At 35.5% G+C, this 22060-nt stretch overlaps 2 protein-coding genes across 3 annotated transcripts; both read left to right on the top strand.

Annotated features, from left to right (window-relative positions):
* Nucleotides 1-2752: 2752 nt before the first annotated feature.
* LOC102231456 (T-box transcription factor TBX6-like) lies at nucleotides 2753-10579 on the top strand. The gene is made up of 8 exons (XM_005810861.2): nucleotides 2753-3265; nucleotides 4801-4987; nucleotides 5955-6222; nucleotides 6933-7076; nucleotides 7763-7833; nucleotides 7915-7973; nucleotides 8066-8321; nucleotides 9497-10579. The coding sequence occupies exons 1-8, from the start codon at nucleotides 3196-3198 to the stop codon at nucleotides 10215-10217; spliced, it is 1776 nt and encodes a 591-aa protein (XP_005810918.1). The 5' UTR covers nucleotides 2753-3195; the 3' UTR covers nucleotides 10218-10579.
* Nucleotides 10580-12999: 2420 nt separating this feature from the next.
* Nucleotides 13000-21014, top strand: prodh2 (proline dehydrogenase 2). 2 transcript variants are annotated; one of them, XM_005810843.2, is made up of 11 exons: nucleotides 13000-13071; nucleotides 13681-14071; nucleotides 14903-15093; nucleotides 16365-16491; nucleotides 16818-16889; nucleotides 16992-17072; nucleotides 17380-17523; nucleotides 17628-17794; nucleotides 18803-18913; nucleotides 19928-20016; nucleotides 20094-21014. In XM_005810843.2, exons 2-11 carry the CDS (start codon nucleotides 13844-13846, stop codon nucleotides 20273-20275), a joined length of 1392 nt encoding a protein of 463 aa, XP_005810900.1. In that variant the 5' UTR covers nucleotides 13000-13071; nucleotides 13681-13843; the 3' UTR covers nucleotides 20276-21014. The 2 variants fall into 2 exon arrangements, with proteins under 2 accessions (XP_005810900.1, XP_023196376.1); XM_023340608.1 differs by lacking the exon at nucleotides 13000-13071 and having other exon boundaries at nucleotides 13978-14066.
* The last annotated feature ends 1046 nt before the right edge of the window (nucleotides 21015-22060 follow it).

Raw genomic sequence — 22060 nt, 5'->3', positions numbered from 1 at the left:
TCTGACCTTTTTTCCTCAGAATTCTTAAATTTGATTTCAGAAGATTAAAAGGGAGATTAAAGTGAAACTTCTGAGAGAGAAAAAATCAGAACATTGAGAGAAAAGTACGAATTCTAAGAAAAAAGTTTCAAATTCTGAGAAAAAAGTCAGAATTTGAGAGAAAAAGTCAGAATTCCTATAGAGAAAATTACAAATAAAAAAAAAATCTGATATTATGAGAGAGAAAATTGCAAGGTTTAAGAAAAAAGTCAGAACTCATTCTGAGGAAAAAAATAAATAAAATTCTGAGACAAAAGTCAGAATTATGAGAGAAAAAATTACATTTTTGTTCCAGTGGCTCAAATCCTCTTCCTTACAATATGGCTTAGAAGTAAAATCAAAAATGTTTTTTAACATTACATTAAATTTCTGATTTTAATAGGTTGTTTTTTGCAGGCTTCCTTTTTTCTAAAGAAATTACAAGAATTTTTATTATTAAGAGGTAGTCATATTATTAGCAGGAAAATGACAATTTTACCAGGAAAAACCCTTAAAGATGCAAAAGAAAGTTGCTATAATGACAAAAAGTTTCTCTACCTTTTAGCCTGAAACAGCTGTTGAAACATAATTATCGCCCCACACACAGTGACAGACAGAAAGCTGGTTTTGCAGCTCAATCTGGATGAAAATCAGGATTAAGCTTTGAGATTTTGGCGAGTTTTCTTCTTGAGTTCTAAAATTCTGAGATGAAATTAAAAGAAAAAAACATTCAACATTAGTTAAAAAAATTACATTAGCAGCACTAGATGACAGTGAGCATAGATGCTGGACAGCGAGGACAGGTTTGACATAAAAAAACTAAATAATTCAGAAACTGGTAGTTGTAAGTACTGTCTTGATCTCCAAATCTAGGAGATGCACCTGAACTCAGACATATATAAAACCCTGCAGACACTCATGTTTATCTAGAGACCAAACTGCAGCTGTGAGCCAAACTGCATCCAGAGCCTGACCCCCTGCAGGGAGTTTAACAGGGAGGAAGAAACGTGTCATCAAGCAGCTGCAGGGGGCGGGCCGCCGTTACTGCAACCAGACTAACGTGCATGGAGAAATGCTTCACATAATCTGGATAATCTGTAACAAAACACAGCAGCTGCTTCATGTGCAACACAGAACTACAAAACAAACGGAAAAACTGTAAATTAGTCAGACGTTTGTGTGATTTAGTGTTTATTGAAGATCCTCAAACAAGTTCAAATATCTGCATAAACAGATTTCTTCTGTTTCATTTAAATCAATCTGACATTTTGTTTAATTAAAATCTACATTGCAAAAAGACAAAATCTTACTATTGCAAGTAACCGTTGAGTAAGATATAGAAGCTTATTTTAAGTCACTAATTCCTTAATATTGAAGGAAAAAATTCTAGTTCTATTGGCAGATTATTTCATTTATAACGTTGGAAAAATTTCTTATTAAATGTGGAACAAATTTGCCAGTGGAATTAGTGTTTTTTTTAAATCAGTATTAAGGAATTACTGCCTTAAATAAGCTCCTATATCTTGCTCAAAAGTTATTTATAAATTAGTTTTGACTTAATTCGAATGTACTAAGATATTTGCGCTAGCAAAAAAAAGTATCTGTCCAAGAAATTACTCAAGTAAGAGTAAAAAAATATTTGGTAAAAACTACTAATGATAAAATTACCAATCATTTAATGTTTAAAAATTACATCTTCAGACGGACCAAAACATAGAATTAAGAGAAAATTTTGATATTATTTGACGAAAATGACAATAATTTATATAAGTAACAAAAAGAAACAAAATCAGGCAAAAGAAGATTTTCATAATAAAATCCCTCAAGTAAAAGTAAAAAGTTCAGCACAGTAAAAGTAATTTTTTATAAAGTTTCTCAAGTAAATTTAAATTAGTAAACGTAACTAGTTATTACTGAATTCTGGATATTATGCACTAAAATTACAGTTCAAACCAAGTTCTGGTTGTTAGCAAGCAGAAATAATAAATAACTTTAATATAACGTCCTTTAAGGCTGAAAGATCTGAAAATCAAAAGCAAAGTAGAAAAACAAAAACATTGGCATCAATCAGTCTGTGAAGAGATGCCAGAGAACGTAATCAATCAAAATTATTCCAAAAGCTTATTGATTATTCACCATGGAGGTCAAAAAAACTGCTCCAGTTAAGGTCAGAGGTCATGATATAACAATACAAATCACCTGATTTGGGGGCTACTTTGCTTCCTTCAACTGGGCAACTTGCTTTCATTAATGAAATCTTTAATTTTCCTCTGTTGCTTTGACTCTGCAGCAGGACTAAAGGAAGCCTCAATGTGGCCTAGTCAAAATTTGGACTGATATCCATCTTGGATATTTGTGCTTCTGAATTCAAGCATTTCTCCAAAGGAAACTGGGCCAATCTTAAATTAACAGATATATTGTCCCAAACTGAGATTTAAAGTAAGTTTTCTAAAATCATTTTAAAACTGCTGACATCACCCTACTACACTGCAAAAACAGAAAATCTTAGTACACTTGAAATATTACAAAACTAACTAAAAAGTAACTTTTCAGCAAGTTATAGAAGATAAGCCTATAATTCCTTAATATTGATGAAAAAGTACAAATAAGTGAAATAAATAATAATATTTAATCAATATTCACAAATGATTTACAGAAAACAAGCTCCTGTATATTGCTGAAAAGTTACTTGTAAGTTAATTTTGTCTTATTTCAAGTGCACTAAGATATTTGCACTAGAAACTAGACAAAAATACTGGTAATATTTTGTGTTTTTGCTGCGTAAATGAAGAGCACACCTACCACTTTTGTTTGACTAATAAACACTTAAGAAAACTCTGATTTTTCCAGTCAAATCCATGACGACCATTAATGTTTATGTTTGCTGAGCAGAGGCAGAAGTAAAGTTTAGAGGACAGGGAGGAGAAATGAGGATCGAAGTGAAAATGGGACCATTTGGCCAAAGGTGTGAAGTCCGACACACCTATTTAACCGAACCGGCCGGGGCTGAGGGCTCTTACAGCGAAGACCGGCGACAGAAACACAGACTGACGACGAGCAAGAAGCAAAATTAACAACTTTGAAACTGATTTTAGAGGAAAAAGGGAAAAGCCAGCTGAAGAAGTGAAGTTATTTGCTGTAAATGAGGAGGACAGGTGAGAAAAAGGGACAAGGAGAATGCTGAATGTGGAGATGTTCCCGGGTCTGACTGTGGGACCTCAACGGATGGGAGACTGCTACTACAGAGGTGAGAGGGCCTGAACGCGTGTAAAAGCTGTTCACACTGCAAAAACACAAAATATTACCAAGAATTTGTCTAGTTTTTAATGCAAATATTTTATGTCACTTAAAATAAGGCAAAACTAACTTACAAGATATAAGAGCTTGTTTTAAGTAAATAATTCTTTAATATTGATAAATAGCTACTTGTTCTGCTCGCACATTATTTCATTTATAACAAAACATTTTTTTTCTACATTATAAGTTAAATAATCTTCCAATAGGACAAGAACTTTTTCAACAATATTAAGGAATTATTTACTTAAAATAAGATACTATATTTCACTAAAACGTTACTTGTAAGTTATTTAGTTGCACTAGAGAATAGACAAAAAATCTCCTAAGATTTTGCGTTTTTGCAGTGTAAAAATGGAAACATGTACGACCTGAACGCTGCAAAAAACAAAATCTTACCTAGTATTTTTAGTTTGTTTTTAGTGGAAATATCTTAGTTCACTTGAAATGAGACAAAATTAACTCACAAGTAACTTTTTAGCAAGATATAGGAGCTTGTTGTAAGTCAGTAGAACCTTATGAAAAGTAATTTTTTTCTCTCTTTATTGTTTATTTGCATCCTGACAAGTGTTAAATATAAAAACATACTAAACACCAATATTTATAGAAATGTACGTCCCCAGATGGGCCTTAAACATGAAACGGTTTAAAAACAACAAGACAAAATAGCAAGATAAAATGTCCTGTGTAACATGAAGCCTAAAATTAAATCAACAAACAATGAAGGCAGTTTCCCTGGCAGATTATTATATTATAAGTTATTGTTATAAGTGAAATAATCTGCCAGTGGGTTGCTAGGTAACGGCGCCAGTGGAACTTGAACTTTTTCATCAATATTAAGGAATTATTGACTTAAAACAAGAAAAAACTTAAAACTTACTGAAAAGCTTCTTGTAAGTTAGTTCTGTCTTATTTCAAGTGTACTAAGATATTTGCACGAGAAACTAGACAAAAAATATGTGGTAATATTTTGTGTTTTTGCATATTCTCTGTTTTCTCACCTCTCAGAGTACAGTAATGTTTATCACACTTTAAATTAGAAAACTAACTTACAAGTAATTTTCCAGCAAGATATAGAACCTTGTTTAATGCAATAATTCCTTAATATTGATGAAAAACTTCTAGTTCTTAGTTTTTCATCAATTTTCACGAATTATTGACTTGCAACAAGCTCCTTTTTGTTGCTTTAAAGTTACTTATAAGTTAGTTTCTCTTATTTCAGTTGTACTATAACCTGTACTAGAAACTAGAAGAAAAATACTTTGTAAGATATTGCAGTGTTAGCATCTCTTCAAAAGGGGAAAGATAAAAGAACATGACATTCATGCAAGTCAGGTAAGTTCTTCTAAATTCAGAAAAATGGCTCCATAAAACAGAACATATTATCACCCAGAGTAAAAATTCAAACGTTTAGAAGAACTGAGAAGCTGGATGATGAGTCGTTTATCTTGTATCCTCTCACTAAAACTGACGAGTTTTGTTTTGCAGACAGAGAAGCTCCTGCACGTTTACCTCCATTTCCTCCTGTTTGCGACGCGGCGCCGAGGCTTCTGGGCGCCAGGGAGTCGTCCTCCAAACGCCAAAAAGACGATGTGAAGATGGAGTTGGAGAACTCGTCGTTATGGAAGCAGTTCAGCTCCGTGGGAACTGAGATGATCATCACCAAGAAGGGCAGGTCGGCCACGCCTGCACACAACTATAAATTACATGTTTAGACGCTAAAAACACTGTTTTAAAGACTTTATTGTATTTTATGTTCTCAAACAAACTTCTGAGGCCTTCACAGGTCAGTAAATTATAACATCTAGACTCTGTAAGAGTAACAATGCAAAGAGCTGTTTGTGCTCTCAGACCAGCTAAATAAAACCTACCACTTTTTAGGAAATTTCTCATTTTTTTAAAAGAATTTTGATTTAGATTTTTAGGTTTTGAAATAAAAAAAATGAAGAACGATCTATTAGATGTTATTTGTGTAAATGACGTAAAAAAGCAGGTAGATAATATATAAGGCATATGTATATATATACATATACATGTATATATATATATATACTGTATATATACATACATTTCTACACACATATATATATATATATATAAAACACAGTGCGTTATATAACTGATACACTGCAAAAACAAAGTATTTTCAGTCTAGTGCAACTAACTACTTTTTTGAATAACAATTGAGCAAGATACTTGTTACCTTAAAGACGTATAAATCTTACAAAATATTTTAAACATTTCAAATAAGACCAAACTAACTTAGAAGTAACTTTTCATCAGACGTAGGAGATTGTTTAAAGTCCATAATTCCTTAACATTGATTAAAAAAATTTCCTAGTTATACTTGCAAATTATTTCATTTATGACAAGTAAGTTTTCCCATGTTATAAATAAAATAATCTCAGTGAAACTAGTACATTTTTATCAATACTAAGGAATTAACCTTAAACTCATATTGTGCTGAAAAGTTGCTTCTAATTAATTTTGTCTTAAAGTCTACTAAAATATTTGCACTTCAAACTAGACCTTTTTTCCAGTTTCAAAATCCCAATAAAACAGAGTTTCATTTTCCGCCAGACAGGATCTGCCTGCAGCTCTAAAAGATGCCAAACATTTTTTTAAATTTCTCCGTTTTGCAGGCGGTTGTTTCCGGGCCTGAGACTAAAACTGTCCGGTTTGAATCCGTCTCTCCGCTACATCCTCCTGCTGGACGTCGTCCCGGCAGATAACTCCCGCTACCGCTTCCAAGGCGGCGGCTGGCAGGCCGTCGGCGGGGCAGAGGCCAGGCTGCCCGACCGGGTCTTCATCCACCCGGACTCGCCCGCCACCGGTGCCCACTGGCAGAGCCGCACCATCTCCTTTCATTACGCCAAGCTCACCAACAACACCCTGGACGCACAGGGACATGTGAGTGCATGCTGCGGTACGGGGTGCAACGTACGACAGCGTGTTAGGGCCGTCGTAGACAGAGAAGAAAAAAGAGGAGTGATACATTCCTGCCAAGAAACACAGCAATTAATTTAATTAGATTAATCTAAGAAACTTTCCAGAAACAAAGGAGCTCAAAGTCAAAATTTTGCAAGATAAAATTCTAATTTTGAGATTAATGAGTTTTTTAAATAGTTTCAAAAGTCAAAAATGTTCATGTTTTGTTGGTAAGAGTCAAAAGTTTAATCTCAAAATTTTAGTTTTTTTCTAGTGAGTTCTTGACTTTCAGAATTAAGAAATGTCCTTATTTTTTTAGATAATTTTTAACTTGAACAGCGCAGAGATTTACATTTTTCTAACAAATTCTGATTTTAATCTAAAAATCTCTGAGTTTTTCTCCAGCAAATTTTGGACTTTTTAAACTCAGAAAATTTCTTGTTTTTGCCAACAAATTTTTTTTTGGATTGATCTCAAATTTTGTTCTTTTTAAGCAAATTCTCGACGTTTCAAATGCAGAAATTGTCTTGTTTTTTCTATAGAATTTGAGATTAATCTCAAAATGTTTTAGTTTTTTGGTGGAAATTTACTACATTTTTCTCTGCCTACAATGGCCCCAATATGTTGTCGTAGCAACATGCTTCAATGGATTTTGATGTTTTTAGTGAATCTTCTCTTGGTTTTGCTTCAAGATAATCCTGCACTCGCTGCATCGCTACCAGCCCAGAGTCCATGTGGTCGAAGCCAGAGACATGTTACGGTGGTGCGGAGGACAGCACTGCTTCGTTTTCCCCGAGACCCAGTTTATCACAGTCACAGCTTACCAGAACAACAAGGTACGGCTTTTTTTTTATTAAACTTGCTATTAGAGTATATTACAAGGCTGCACTCCACACTTCTCAGATTTTTTATTGCAAAATGTTTGAAATCCTTCCATTATTTTCTTTGCTCATCACAGTAGTTGTGTTTTCATTACAAATGCACGCAAAACTTTGTCGCTATTGCGCTAATGTAGAAAGAACACAATTTTGCGATTTTGGCGTTTCCAACAAATATCAAACTCAATTAAAATCACAGGTGAGTTAATTTGTACACAAGATGAGTCATTAAAAAACATGTAGCGCCACAATCCTCCTACCACTTCCTGTCATTTTCTTCTTCTTGGTTTGCACCAGTGGCAACATCCAGTTGTTGATCATGTGACTCTTGTAATGCAAAAAAAAACCGTTTTCCATTCAGTTTAGCAAAATAAACCAATTTCGATATGGCCAAAAAAATCACCTCATCTTAGCAGCCAAAACTTCTCTAAAAACTTTTTTTACTTGGTGTTTCCACTAAGCAAATTTATTTTTGAAATGTCTAATTGTGTGATTATATTTGTCAATGTAAAAGCAAATACTGATGCATTTTGTTGGCCAGTCACAGAAATCCCAGTGAAATCCATTAAAGTTTGTAATTTACAAGGTACTCCAGAGTTTCTGTGGAAAGGAGTCAAAATAATAACTTTGTTGTTTGTTTTCAGATCACAGAGCTGAAGATCAACTCCAACCCTTTTGCTAAAGGTTTTCGAGAGGATGGCATGAACAGCAAAAAGTAAACGACCACTAAATTCCCTTAAAAATTAAAACATGAATGTGAATTATCTAAACTTCACTTTTTTTCCTTCTTCTGCAGGCAAAGAGACGCAAGACAGAAACGCAAGATGGTCGCTCTAACGGAGACTCTGGATATTGGTGAGAGAGATGCCAGGAGCTATCATTTTAATTCAGTTTTTGGTGTGGAATAAACATGGAGGATTGTATTTTTACTCCCGTTTTCCTCGAAGTGAACTGTGATCCCTGTGAAGCCGTTGAAGCTGCTGAACCCGCACCCTCCAGCTCGGACCTGCAGGCTCTGGCGCTCGCCTCTCTCCCTCCGCTGCCCGACTCTTCCTGTGGGTTCAGACCCGAGGAAGCGTCCTATCCCGTCCCAGAGCCTGCACTGGACCTCACCCAGACCTTCATGACCTCCCAGATGTCAGATATCAGCGTCACGATGCAGGAAACGCAGGAAAACGTAGCAGCACACAATATGATTGAAAAGTGAGTAAATATGCTGATTATCTTTGGAACAATATTTGTAGAATCATGCAGATTTGTTAAAAATAAGAAGCCTTTTTTATAATGATTGTAAAACATCCTTCAAGAAAACCAATGTCGCTACTGGTTTCCTTAAGAAAGTAGAGAATTTCTGATTTTGGAGGATTTTAAAAACCTTTACTCAGTCCTGATCTAAGTAAACGTTACACTGCGACTTATATTTAGTCGTGTTTCCTAATTATTGAACGGTTCAGTTCGTGCACATTTGTCCAAATTCATTCTCACTCGTCTCAATACAATCTAATCTAAATGTTTCATTCAAATCCAATGATATATTTGAATATCCACAGACATGGATGCAATCATTGAATTTAAAGGGGTTCTTTTATCCAAAATTCACAATTTGCATGTTTTTATATTTCCGTTTGGGTTTCTACTGCTTCTAAGAACAGCTGAAGTGCTTAAAGAAAAAAAACCAATAAGCTGTTTCATTTTTGGTGTCTGGTAAATGAATCGTTTCAAAACCCTTCAGAATGTTGAGTCACATTTTTCAGGCACTACGTCGTTACCTAGCAACCCCAGCAAAGTTCAGCCCGTTACCAAGCAACCCAACAAGAAGCAGCGGAGACCCAAATGGAAGAATAAAATCACGCAACAGGCCCCGTTTACAATTTAAAAATTAAGAGAAGAACGAGAAAAGAAGCAAAGATTTTCTTATCCTGGAACTTCTGCTTTAATAACTTTGATGAAATTGATAGGGAAAGATACGATGGCGTATTAGGGCCATTGTAGACAAAAAAAGGAGTACATTTTCACCAAAAAAAAAATTTATCTCTGAAATTTTCGAGAAAAAAAAGGAACATTTCTGAGTCGATTTGCTAGACAAAACCCAAACTTTTGTAGAAAAAAAACTTGGAAATTGCTGAGATTCAAAAATCAAATTTGCTAGAAAATATTTCAAATTTTGAGATTAATCTCAGAAATATTATAGAAAAAAATATAGCTATGTCTGAATTTTAAAAGGCGAAAGTTCTGTTGAAACTCAGAAAAATTCTAGTTTTTCTTAGAAATTTTCTGTTTTTTGGCGAAAATGTAGCTACTCCATTTTTGTATGGCCCTGAAACACCTTCATAGAAAGATGTAAACAGCGCATAAATTGTTTATTTTCTCCTTCACAGCTCAGACGTTATGGCTGAAGCAAACTTTGACCCTAGCTTCTCTGCTCCTCCATCCCATCCTCACCCATCCTTCCCTCCGGTGGATTACCCTTCCAGCTCCTTCAGTTTCCCCACACCTCCACCTTCAGACACCTCTTCCTCCCCCGCTAATAGCGCCTTCATCCCGGAAACAATCAGCCCCCACACTCCAGCTGATTTCACCTGTCCGTCAAACCCACAAACATCTCCTCCCTCTCAGGTGCGGCAGGGGGAACCGGATGCTAATGCAAGTAATGGACGTTTAGCTCACACTTCGGCGGCTTTTACTTATCCAAATATCCTCCCTATGAATGCAGAACCTGAATATTCTTTAGCTACTTTACCTGCCAATGGTTCCTGCAGCACTTTTGCGTTGCCGTCGCTTCCCCAGCAAATTCAAACTCTGTCATTTCCAAACGTAACTCCGAGCGCCGCTTTGAATTTCCCCAACTTGACCCACCAAGCTCAGTTCGCGACTGCCCCCTATCGCCCGGAGGTGGTACTGCACCGACAGGCTTTTATTCCTCAGCCGAGCTCCACGCCTGCGCCAGCTCTGTACCCTGCCTTCCCATCATACCCTCTCCACCTGCATCAGGACCCCCACTCCGCTCTCTCTGCACCCTTCAGGCATCTTTACAGACAGCACCAGCAGAGCCACCCTGGCTCCCAGGGGTCCTACATCAGCACAAGAGCAGTGTTTTAGAACAGTGGTTGGTTTCAAGGCGCTTTCAGGGAATTTAGTAATTTATAGACTAGAAGCAGTCGTGAACTATGTATGAGAGCCAAACTGTTCAGCTGATTGATATTGGTGATAATAATGATGATTTGTATATATTTAGAAGTACAGCTTGGTATGATGGTGTATTAGAGCCATTGTAGACAGAAAAAATGAATACATTTCAGACATTTTCCAGAAAAAACAAGAACATTTCTGAGTTTGAAAAGTCAAACTTTTGCAAGAAACAATTCAGAAATTTTGAGGTTAGCCTCAGAAATTCTTTTTAGGAAAAAACTAGTAAATCTCTGAGTTTCAAAAGTAAAAAAGATCCAGACTTTTTCTATAAAATATCTATCATTATATATTTTTTCTCTCTTTTTTTTTTACTCTTTAGACTCTGAAATATCCTTGGTTTTTTTTTAGAAATCTCAAATTTTATATTCTTTTGGTAGAAAAATATCTTTCTTTGTTTTCTATATACAATGGCCCTAATATGCCATCATAACTTGGCAACATGGCTTAAAAATAAAATCTCAGACTTATTTCATACAAGATCCAATTTTAACTGATTATTTTCTTCTTGCTTCCTTTTCTAAAAAAAAAAAATACAAACAGAAAATATTTTCAAAAAGTGGATTTTATTTCAATTTTCCTCTTTTGTGATTTGTACAATGGAGATTTAGAGCAAGGCTGCATGAATTGTGTTTAATTACGACATATAGTTATAATATTAGGAGAGATGCATTTTTACTAGTAGAACATATTAAAATCAAGAAAAAAAAGTCATTTTAAAGAGAAAATGACTTGAGTTAACAAGATCTTATGAAACTAAATCAGACCATGCTTACATCAGAAAATATTTTATTTATTATGGCTTCTTGAATTTCAAGTAAATGTTTGTAGCAAATATGCCTTCCCATAAACAGTAAAGGCATCATTTTAGAAGGTATGTTCAAACACTGATTTTACTGAGAACAAAGTTTTTAAATGTATTTTAGTGTTGCTGAAGTCAGATTTAGATGAATTTCTCTATGTAATAAACATCTTTTCAGTGATGAAAGATTTTCAAGCAATTTTTTGGCAAAATGAGACAATCTGAACAGGTTATTCTGACCAAAACTCAATTTAAATTTAATTCTGATTTTAAAACATTTTAATTCCATATAAAATATGTTGCCCCTGCTATCTGTTTCTTTTATCTTTGCTCAACAAGTTATTTCTATTTTTTAAGTTGTTAAACTTAAACTTCATATGTTGTATTTTTCTTCCTTGTTTTAAAATAAATATTTTATTTAAATTGTTTTGTTTTTATTGTATTTTCTGATTACTTAAACTGTGCATAAGTAATTTGGTGCTATTTTTCTGTAAGTCTAAATTAACTGTGCAAGAAAAAAAGTCTATTTTGGGGTTAAACTGTTAATAATATCACAAAACCTGGAAGCCGGGTGGGAAAACTTCACATCGAAGCCACCTGGCTGCACTTTAATGCGTCTCGGTGAACAACAACCAGTCCTGCAGCTCCCCTCTGCAAACCTCTGAGGTGAAGAGCAAACAGACAAAGAGAAGCAGAAACAAACCAGAAAGGTCCGGTTACGCTGCACATGATGTGTCCAACAGTCCCTGAATGATCTCATCTCTTCTAGCTTTGCTTGAGTTTCAAAAAAGTATGAAACATTTTTAGAAGTAACCATATTTTACCTCCAACACATCGGCGATAAAATGGAAACTTTCTTTATGTTTATTTGTAAGACTATTTCAACTTTTGCAGGCAAACTTGTCACGTTCGGGCAAATATTTCTGAGACATAAACTTCTTCAATGAAGTATGGCGTAAACAATTTTTACATGTTGCCCACCAAACTGCAAGATGCAAAAAAATAAATAAATATTGACTGCTTACTATAGTTTTAAAACATGGGCGATTCTGACATGAATGCCACCCAGGGCAGGCCCCAACAACATGAATCCCTCCCTTCTTCTGTGCCACTTAAATAGGTTTCAAAAAGCTGCGCTTTGATGCCTTTTGATGCTAAAAGGTGATAAGATTTTTTTAAATGTAAAAGATAAAATAAAAATTTTAATGAAACTCAAATTGTTTCAGTTTCTGAGGAATACAGTTCAGGAATAACCACTGTAAATATTTTATAACTTGGAACAAATAAAAATCTGATTCCTTAAAAATCAGCAAATGAGCCCTTTTGGAACGTAAGTAACAGAAAATAAATTTAAGGCGTAATTGACGAATCCTCTTTTCTGTTCTTATAGGAACTTGTACCATCCCCAGACAGAGCTCCACCCTGGGCAACTGCCATGTTACACAAAATGTTACTGATAATAAAAGTGATAAATGTTGTTTAATCATGTGATGTTTTCCAATATTTGCCAAATATATATTTTTGATCATAATTAAATTTACAATGAAATATTAAGGAAGGAACTATGTTCCAAAAATAGAGAAAAAGGCAATGCCAAACAATGTAATAAAAAATTATTTTATGATAATTATTTGTTGGTTCAAAATGTAAAAGGATAAAACACTTTTAGAAAAATTCTTAAATTATAGGAATATGCAGTGATGCACTAATATTTCACAAATATATCAAAATCTCCTGGCGTAGATAAATATATATGATAAAATGCTTTATATTTATGGCCAACTTAGTGTCAGTGGATTGCAAACCAAGTGAAGATCTATGAGGCAATGCTTCGGGTCAGGCTGATGTTTACTCAAATGTCCCAACAGTCACTGATTAACCCAAAAGTCCTGGGCTCGGACCCTCAAACTGCAGCTACCTGCTTTAATCACTGAGGTGATCTGGGTGGCATTTATGGGACGGATGGTAAGACTTTCTCTTTCTTTTCTGCTTCAGTTTCCAATTTTCTTGAATTAGATTGGATTCTGCTGTAAAAATATTTTTTGAGATGATTTTTGTACCCGTTAAATACCCGAGTCAGAGTCACATGAAACTGGATAAAAATACTTGGTAAGATTTTGTGTTTCTTTAGTAATCCCACCAAAAAATACTTATAGATTTAAAAATACTAAACAAAACTCTAGTAGATGTCTCACAAAATTAGACGAGAGCTAAATAAATAGACACACTGTAAAAACACAAACTCTTACAATTTTTTTGTTTAGTTTCTAGTGCAAATATCTTAGCGCACTTGAAATAAGACAAAATTAACTTACAAATAACTTTTTATCAAGATAATGGAGCTTGCTTGAAGTCAATAATTCTTATAACAAGCTCCAATATATTGCTGTAGAATTACTTATGAGCTAATTTTCTTATTTCAAGTGAACTAAGATAATTGCTTGAAACTAGACAATACCTGGTAAGATTTTATATTTTTGCAGTGTGCTATCTTACCTTTATGCTTCTATAGAGCTTGTAAACGGATACCAGCATTGGTTTTGTAAAATTTAAATACTTTTGTGTTTTTTGCAGGTGTTTTTCTTCCTCCTGTAGGATTTTACCTGGAAAGGAAAACAACTGTCTAAAATCGAATATTCTGCACTTTAACATATATTTACACACTCTAAAGACATTAAATATTTCTATAAGCTGGTTTCCAGCTAAACCTGAACACACCTCTGCTTCTCCTGGGACGATGCTGTGCTCTAACCTCCGCCCGGCCCTCCCTCACCTCTTGTGGCGGAGGCTTGCTGGTACCGCCACCTCCAGGACGGCGGCGGTGAAGCGGCCGGAGATTCTGTCGGTCAGCCTGGCCTTTGAGGATCCAAGCGCTTTCAGGGTGAAGAGTCTGGGCGAACTTCTCCGAGCTCTCGGTGTCTTCCGCCTGTGCTCCTTCCCTGTGCTGGTCAACAACTGTGGTAAGGTGAGATTGAAGCTTTATGAAGTCTTTCCTGTCGTTCCTTTCCTTGATACTTAATAAACCCACTTCTTAAGAAAATAAATAAGTAAATAAATCAATAAAATTATTAGTGTATCTGGCAAAGTATAATTAGAATAAAGACAAACGGAATAAAGCTGTAATATGACATTATTTTCATGTTATTGTGACTTTATTCTTGTTCAAATTAGTTTTTGCAATATCATGACTATTCTCATAAGTAAATATAACAAAATAAAAAGCAAAAGCAAAGAAAAAAATCTAGACAAAAACTAAACAAATTTCCTGTCAATGGCAAGAGCACAAAGTGTAGCCCGAAAAAAATAAGCAAAAGTTTATCATGCTTACATTTTTTATATGTATACAGCATCATCAAAATCAAAACAGCATCTTTCTTCCATGTTTTTCTAAAACATATTTCCAAGGAATTGTGGCTGAGCCTGTAGACAAACTCATAAAAGAAAATAAATAATCATAAGCAAACCTTATTGTATATGTAGCAAATTATTTGTATGCAATTTTTTCAATTTGAAGAGTGAAAAACGCAGTTGCATCTTTTCACAACGATTGTTTCACTCCTGAGTCCCTCCAACTGAAGTGCAAATGTTTCATCCTGATATTTAGTTTTTTGAACAAACTCTACTCTCATTGTTTCTATTTATTTATTTCAAATCACTTCTGTTTACACTTGAAAATGAATTTATTATAGGCTTAGGATATAGTGATGAATGCTACTAAATTATAACATTTTAAAGTAAATGAAAGAAATATTGTTGGATAAAAATAATATAAAAATATAATTTTAATCTTTTTTAGCTGATGACAGCAGCACGCACCATCCTGGGGAGGAGAGGGTTCTCTTTGCTGCTGCGGCCCACCGTCTACGCCCAGTTTGTGGCCGGAGAAAACGAGACGGAGATCGCCCAGTCCATGGGAAAGATGAGCTTGCTGGGACTGAGGCCCATGTTGGCGGTTCCGATTGAGGAAGACCTTGGAGAGAGCACTGGGTAGACCTTTAATTCCTGCAGAGTTTTGTAGAAATTATTCATACCCTGCAAGCTTTTTCATATTTTGTCACATTACAATCGCACTCTTCAATATATTTCACAGATTTATTATATAAACCAAAATAAAAAGATGCATAATTGTAATATGGAAAGATAAGACTTTTTTCCACTTTGAAGCATTTTACCAACACACAGCTTCCCACTATCTTATTTTATCAGTGGAGGAAGTGTGTTGCATTAAGGTCAGACTTTGTTTTTTTTAGACAAAACACCGTGCATCCTTCCACTTTAAAAAAACATTTTAGTTTGGTTTGGTGAATCACACAAAATCTCAGTAAAACACATTAAAGTTGAAATTGGGGTTGTAAAGGGACCAATTGTGGAAATAAATACTGTTACAATGTACCATACATTTAAAAAGATTGGTTTTAAATTATGTAATAAAAATCTTATTTGAGGCTTTGATGAATACAGCATAAAAGTTTGCAATAAATACATCTGTAACTTTGTCCTCAACAGCTGAAAATAGTATTTTAATGTTAACTCACCAATAGCTCACTGAAAAAAGTGTTGCCCTCTATATTTTTTACTAATGCCAGCTGGTCAGCTCAATGTTTGTTCCTCTTCTAACCTAAAATAGACACAAAGCACAATTTTTTTTATTTAAAAAATATTTTTTGTGAAATTCTGTTGTAGTAATTCATGTTTAATCTCTCACTTTGTATTTCTACTCATATTAGAGAATCAGAATTTATCCCTGAGATAAAAAAAATTTGCATATTAGCAAATACAAATATAATCATATGTAACATAAATACATTCATAACTGTGAACTTTCATGTAAGTTTGCTATAAAATTAATAAATGAAATAAAATAAAAACAAGTATGTACATGCAAATATGCAAACCTATAAATGATTTCAGAATAAAGAGAAAATATTAAAACTTGGCATTGACTTAGATTCGTTTTAGTTACTGCATTAATGCCTAACCCTAACATTACCACTATATTTTTAAATATAAGCTTAACCAAGATTTAAACCTTTAAACTTGACCCACAACATTAAAAATGGCTTTGGTCCTCATAAGGCCAATGGTCTTCAGAGGGTGGGTGAATGTACCAGGAAAGGTGCTTAACATGCACTAAAGACAAGTACACACACACACGCGCGCGCGCACACATACACATACATGAATAACTCGCAACACTATCTTTAATATTTGGATGTGTATTGAATGTCATAGTTCTAAGTAAGCTTTATCCCTTCTAGAGAAAAGAGATATGACTACAACATGGCGGCCATGTTGGAATGTGTCCGGATGTCCCACAGCAACGCCTGGAGCAAAGACCCGATGATGCAGCTGAAGATCACTGCTCTGCTCAGCCCAGAGCTGTGTGTAAGGATCCTTCCTCCAAACACAAAAAAATTAAATATAAAACATTTATTTTTTTCTTTATTTAGCTTTTTCTTTTGGTTTTTGAGCGTAACAACCAGCACACTGACAGCCTTGAATCCCTACACGTATGAGGGGGAAAAAAGATAAGAACGCATGTTTTAGTGTTTGCGTTATGAACAGCTGCTCTAAGTTGTTTCTGCCGACTCAACACTAATTGCCCCAGCCCAGTTGCCCTCCGTTTGCATCAGTCTGTCTCTCTGTTACGTTGATCTATTACTGAACGTCCTTCACCTCTTTCTACTGAGAATAAACTGTTTGTGTCAAAGGTCAAACTCACAACCCTGATTGCACAACAACCATACGACCTGAGCCTCCTTGTCCGAGCGATGGATGGAGAAGTAAGCCAGCAGTCCACTGAGTAATGTAGATTATACAGTGTATTTTTCTCATTTTATTCACAGTATCACTTGCATTTTAAATAATTTATACCGTTTTTTTAGATGATAACGTTTCCTGGATTGGAGGAAAAAGAGGCGGCTCATTTCTTGTGTGGTCTCCAAAGACTGAACAAAATAGCAGAGGTAACCCTTTCCAGACTTATCTATTTTTAATGATTGTAATTTCACAATGCAGTTGCAGTCAGAAGTAGTTTTATGGGCAATTTGGCACACACTTATTGTTGCCATTGCTGTACTGTAATATATTTGTTTTCCTGTCAGTCGTTGTGACAACAGTGACTTATTTTAGGATTCACCCACATCCATATTCCTACTGTTCACAGTTATTTAAAAAATTCTTTAAATGGCATTCCATATTTAAGATTTATCTTTTGTGATGTTGCTGTAATAATAAAACATTACATTGTTAAATGTAGACTTTTTTTTTTAGGCGAGTGTTAACAAAGTTAGAGTGCTGGTTGATGCAGAGTACACCTACATGAACCCTGCTCTCACGCTGGTCACCATGGCGCTGATGAAGAAGTTTAACAAAGATGGCGCCTGGATCTGGAACACCTATCAGTGTTATCTAAAGGCAGTTGTCAAAATCGACGGTTCAATAACTTCTACAAACATCTGAGCATTTCTACTGTTTACACTCACTGACGGTATGTGACAAGTGTCTCATCTGTCAACCAGGACTCCAGGTCTCTGCTGTTGGAGGCTCTCCATCTGTCACAGGCTGAAGGTTTCTGTTTGGGAGTCAAACTGGTACGAGGTGCATACATGGACAAAGAGCGAAAGCTGGCAGAGAAGGAGTGCCGGGTGGACCCCATTCACCCGAGCTGGGAAGAGACCAACAAGAGGTTGGATGAACAGCAAATAACGAAGCTAAATCTAAAGATGCACTTAAATTATAATCGCCATCTCAGTTTCAAAATGTCAACCCAAAAGGAAGAAACATTTGTGCCATGCATTAATGACCTGTAAAACATTTAACCAACAGAGTGAACCAAACTGGCTTTAATGCACAAAATAATGAGTTCAGACGACTGAATCCAAATCTACATTTCCATCATAGCTTTTAATAATACAATGGATCTTTCTTTGGGATATGACTTTAAATTATTCAGGGAAAGCTCACAAAAAGACCAAAATATTTAAAACTAAATGGGAAGCTAACATACTTAACCCCAGGTGTGCTACAGAGCAAAACTGAGGACATAACGTTTGTTAAAATAAAATAAAAACTGAAATTGAACAATTATTTTGAAACTTAAAAAAAAAAAAAAGTTTTAAATTGAAAAAGGAAACTGAAAAAGATTTTAAAACTTTTCAGATACAATTTTTTTATGGTTCAGATTTTTTTTCAGTTTCAAAACTTTTTTTCAGTTGTATGCCTTTTATCGGTTCAAATTTCTTTTTTCTTTTGAACGAACTTTATGTCCTCAGTTTAACTCCACGCAATTTTTAGAACCAAAGAGCCATTCTTGTCCAAAGCCTCTTATTAAAACTTGTTTTACTGTTTGTCTTAAGGTGTATTAAGGTTGTAGTTAGAGTTTAAGCGATCAATGTATGCAGTTATAATTATTTTCATAGAGGTTCTCAAGCATTTGGGGATTTTAGCTATTTATGGTTGGCTGTGAGTGAAAACCAGCGTATGCTGATCTGAGAGAACGCTGGACGTCCACTGTGATGGCGTTCAGCCATCGCAAAATCTAAAACATGTCTCAGCTGAACTTGCTATGACAAAAGAGTGATCTACATATTCATTTAATATTCATTTAGAAGTCAAAATCTTCATTAATTAAAAGGTTTTTCACAGCAGAGTGAGAAATAAAACTGTAACATTTTACAACTTTTTGTGACAACAGTTATAACGGCTGCCTGGACGTGATGATGGAAGCCATAGCACAGAAACCGGACCGCTACAGGACCATCGTGGCCACTCACAATGAGGAGTCTGTGAGACGAGCTGCTAAAAGGTAAGGACATAAAAAAAACAAACTTCATAGGGTTATTTAAAGGAAGATTAATTAAGGATTTAAAGGAAAGGTTTGAAAGAGAATGAAGGGTTATTACCATTAGCACACAGAAGTCACTCTTCTGTTTAGAAAACAAAATGTATCCATTTTTGAAAACTTACTGAGTTTTAAAATAGCTGAAACACGTAAAAGCTTCAAAGGACTCACAGTCAAATAATGAACTTTCAAGGAATATATTGATATTTAAGCTCAATCGAACATTGTGATGAAGGCTAGATATATGAAAGGGGATCTAATATGCAAATTTCACATTTTGGACATTTTTGTACTTACATTTAGGTCTCAGCTGCTTCTAAAAACAGCCCAACCACTTAAAAAATAACCCTATTCAAACGTTTTTGGTGTGTAAAATTTGCCTTTTCAAAAAGTTACAATTGACTAGCATTGCGCTGTCACCTAGCAACCCAAGCTGAGGTCCAGCATGTTTGGTCAGCTGGTTTTACTGCTGTATGCGCTGCACAATGGCTTCTAGAAAAGTCAAGTGTTTTGTTGTTGGCTTACCATCCAGAAACCACTGCCTGTATTATTACTGATTGTACAGGATGCTCCGCTTGTAGGGTTCTACTACAACCATGCTTCAAAGATGCATGGTTGTATAATTGTGCATCTGTATGCAGCATGTGAGATTGTAAGTGTGGATTTGGGCGGCGTCTCCAGCAGCAGCTCTTTCTGAAAGGAGCTCAAAATGGGCAGAACTGAGCAGACTAAAATCTAATCTAATAATAATTCTGTGCAAAAAAATATGATGAACATGTTTTTTATAGACCATAAACCTACCTTAACCTGTTCAAGGAAGCACAATACTTAATAAGATCTTTAAACATTCATAGGTTCAAATATGCTAGAAGAACTCCCAGGCTGTAGCGGAGTGTCCTGATCTTTTCTCATGACTGCACAGGACAGGAATATTTGAAGTTAAGTGTGTAAAATGAACATTGGGTATTTTTACTTTAGGATGGAGGAGTTGGGGATACAAAAAGATGGAGGCTCAGTGTGTTTCGGCCAGCTACTGGGGATGTGTGATCACGTCTCCCTGACACTGGGTGAGATGAACTCATATTTCCTTCATGTTGTACAAAAGAGCATCACTGACTTTGACTATTGTTTTTCTTTTGGCCAGCAAAGGAAGGTTATCCTGTCTACAAGTCGGTGCCATACGGCTCAGTGGAAGATACGCTCCCCTATCTGGTGCGCCGGGCGCAGGAGAACCGCACCGTACTGCAGGGCATTCGCAAAGAAAGAGACCTGCTAAGGCAGGAGCTCAGACACAGAATGAGGCGAAGCATGAGGGGTGGCAGCTAACGACAGATAACCAACACAGAGACGAAAACATGACAAATCAGGAGGAGTAAACTGGTGTAAACGCAGCTACTACTACTTTATTTTTAAGCCTGTTTTAGTTTTTCCATATCCTCGGTGACGGAGAACCAACAAGTAGATGAATATCTGGAGGGTATTCTAACTTAAACGTAACATTTAAAGCACCGGGGTTTATTTACATAGAATAAATAAACCATTTATTTTGTTTTTTTAAAGGCTCTACATTGAAGACAGTGACAAATAAAATTATAACTTTCTGTTTTTTCTTTCTATTCTCTCTTCTGTTCTCGGCTCCCACACAGAGCTGGGTCCACTTGCTCAGCTCCTCCCTCCCGTTTCAAACTCTTCTAATTAACTAAAAGTTAAAGAGCTAAACATGAATAAGATGTTTGCTACCTTTGACAAAAAAAGTTTCAGTCTATGAAAGCAGTGCAGCAGTTATGCTAATGAGGCAGCTTATCATGATTCAGCCAAAGTTAGAAAATAACGAACTGCAGTCTGATCTTTATTGGTAACGTGTTTCTTCTGATTGAGCAGTGAAAGTAAATAAAGGGCGTTACATGTCTTTTGCTTTAACTATTTACTTACTGGCAGGGGCGCAACTGCATATTTTCTGAGGTTTATGCGAACATGCCATCGGCGCCCCCTCATTTTTTATTAAAGTATCAATAATAATAAATGTACATATATGTGAATAAATTGTTGCCTACAGGACAATCAAAAAAGAATGAAACAAAAAACAGGGCAGTATTTCATAATTTAATATATATTTGAGCCAAAGAGCCGCTTCTGTTAGCCTGTATCTAGAACCGCCTGAGCTGCAGGTCTGAGGCTTTTTGTTAGCATGTTTTCTAATAAGCATTCTTATAGCTTGAGGAAGCCTGATCCAAACTGGCAACCCGCATGAATAAAATGGTGAAATAATATTGACCACAAAACACTGTATTTATAAAAGATATCAACATTTTTCCTACACAATCCTAACAAACGTTTCTCTTCACAATATTTATTTATTTACTATTAATCTATTTGTCTGATTTGTTCTTTAAATTTCCATCTATATTATTTTTCGGTCTGCAGTTGTTCCTCTCCTGACCCATTCTGTCTGATATCAAACCCACTGTGGGCCACTAAATATCGCCAACACATTTTTTAATGCCCCTATTAAACTTCACTGTGATTCTTTAGCTTGTCTTCCCACTACCGTCTGTATTTTTGCCAGAGGTTTTGCTTCTAAGGACGGTGTAACATCAGGTCGACATTTTAAAAAGACGCGGTTTGATAGCAGCTCACTGCGGCTGCGTAGCAACCGTCTCTAGGCAACCGTGACAACAGCGTGAGTTCGTGTGGTTTAGGCCCCATCAGCAGGTAACAGTCACACTAACGGTAGGTAGCATTTAGGCTAGCGGCAGTAAGCAGGCACCTTCATTGCTCATTGAGTGTTGATTACTAAGTCGACACCGTCGCCATCTTGGATATGGCAGACATCGATGAAATGGCACATTCTCCTGGATAAATTACATGTGAATTTTATGTAATTCTAAGTAAACAAATCCCCATGTTTTTACACGTTACTTCCCACAGCGTTCTGCACTGTGTCCACTTTTTGTCATTATGTATGTGAACAATTTACCTCGTAATATATTTCAATGTATGCTAATCTTTTATTCTTGGTCATGGTAAAAGCAGAAGTTGTCGCAGGCATGTTGACGAATTTATGACAAAGGTTGCAAAACTAGCATTGATGTTTACAGCTGAATGCATAAA

This window comes from Xiphophorus maculatus, chromosome 10 (genome assembly GCF_002775205.1).
Source record: "Xiphophorus maculatus strain JP 163 A chromosome 10, X_maculatus-5.0-male, whole genome shotgun sequence".
NCBI lineage: Eukaryota > Metazoa > Chordata > Actinopteri > Cyprinodontiformes > Poeciliidae > Xiphophorus > Xiphophorus maculatus.
The sequence above is the reverse complement of the archived record's forward strand: the minus strand, read 5'-3'. Positions and strand labels throughout refer to the sequence as shown.

Excerpts from the sequence above, each read along its gene's own strand:
- LOC102231456 (XM_005810861.2), top strand. The coding sequence starts at position 3,196 with ATGCTGAATGTGGAGATGTTCCCGGGTCTGACTGTGGGACCTCAACGG. Across the intron at positions 6,223-6,932 it reads CCCTGGACGCACAGGGACAT|ATAATCCTGCACTCGCTGCA; the intron begins GTGAGTGCATGC and ends TTTTGCTTCAAG. Across the intron at positions 8,322-9,496 it reads GCACACAATATGATTGAAAA|CTCAGACGTTATGGCTGAAG; the intron begins GTGAGTAAATAT and ends TCTCCTTCACAG.
- prodh2 (XM_005810843.2), top strand. The coding sequence starts at position 13,844 with ATGCTGTGCTCTAACCTCCGCCCGGCCCTCCCTCACCTCTTGTGGCGG. Across the intron at positions 17,524-17,627 it reads CCTATCAGTGTTATCTAAAG|GACTCCAGGTCTCTGCTGTT; the intron begins GCAGTTGTCAAA and ends TCTGTCAACCAG. Across the intron at positions 18,914-19,927 it reads GTGAGACGAGCTGCTAAAAG|GATGGAGGAGTTGGGGATAC; the intron begins GTAAGGACATAA and ends TTTTTACTTTAG.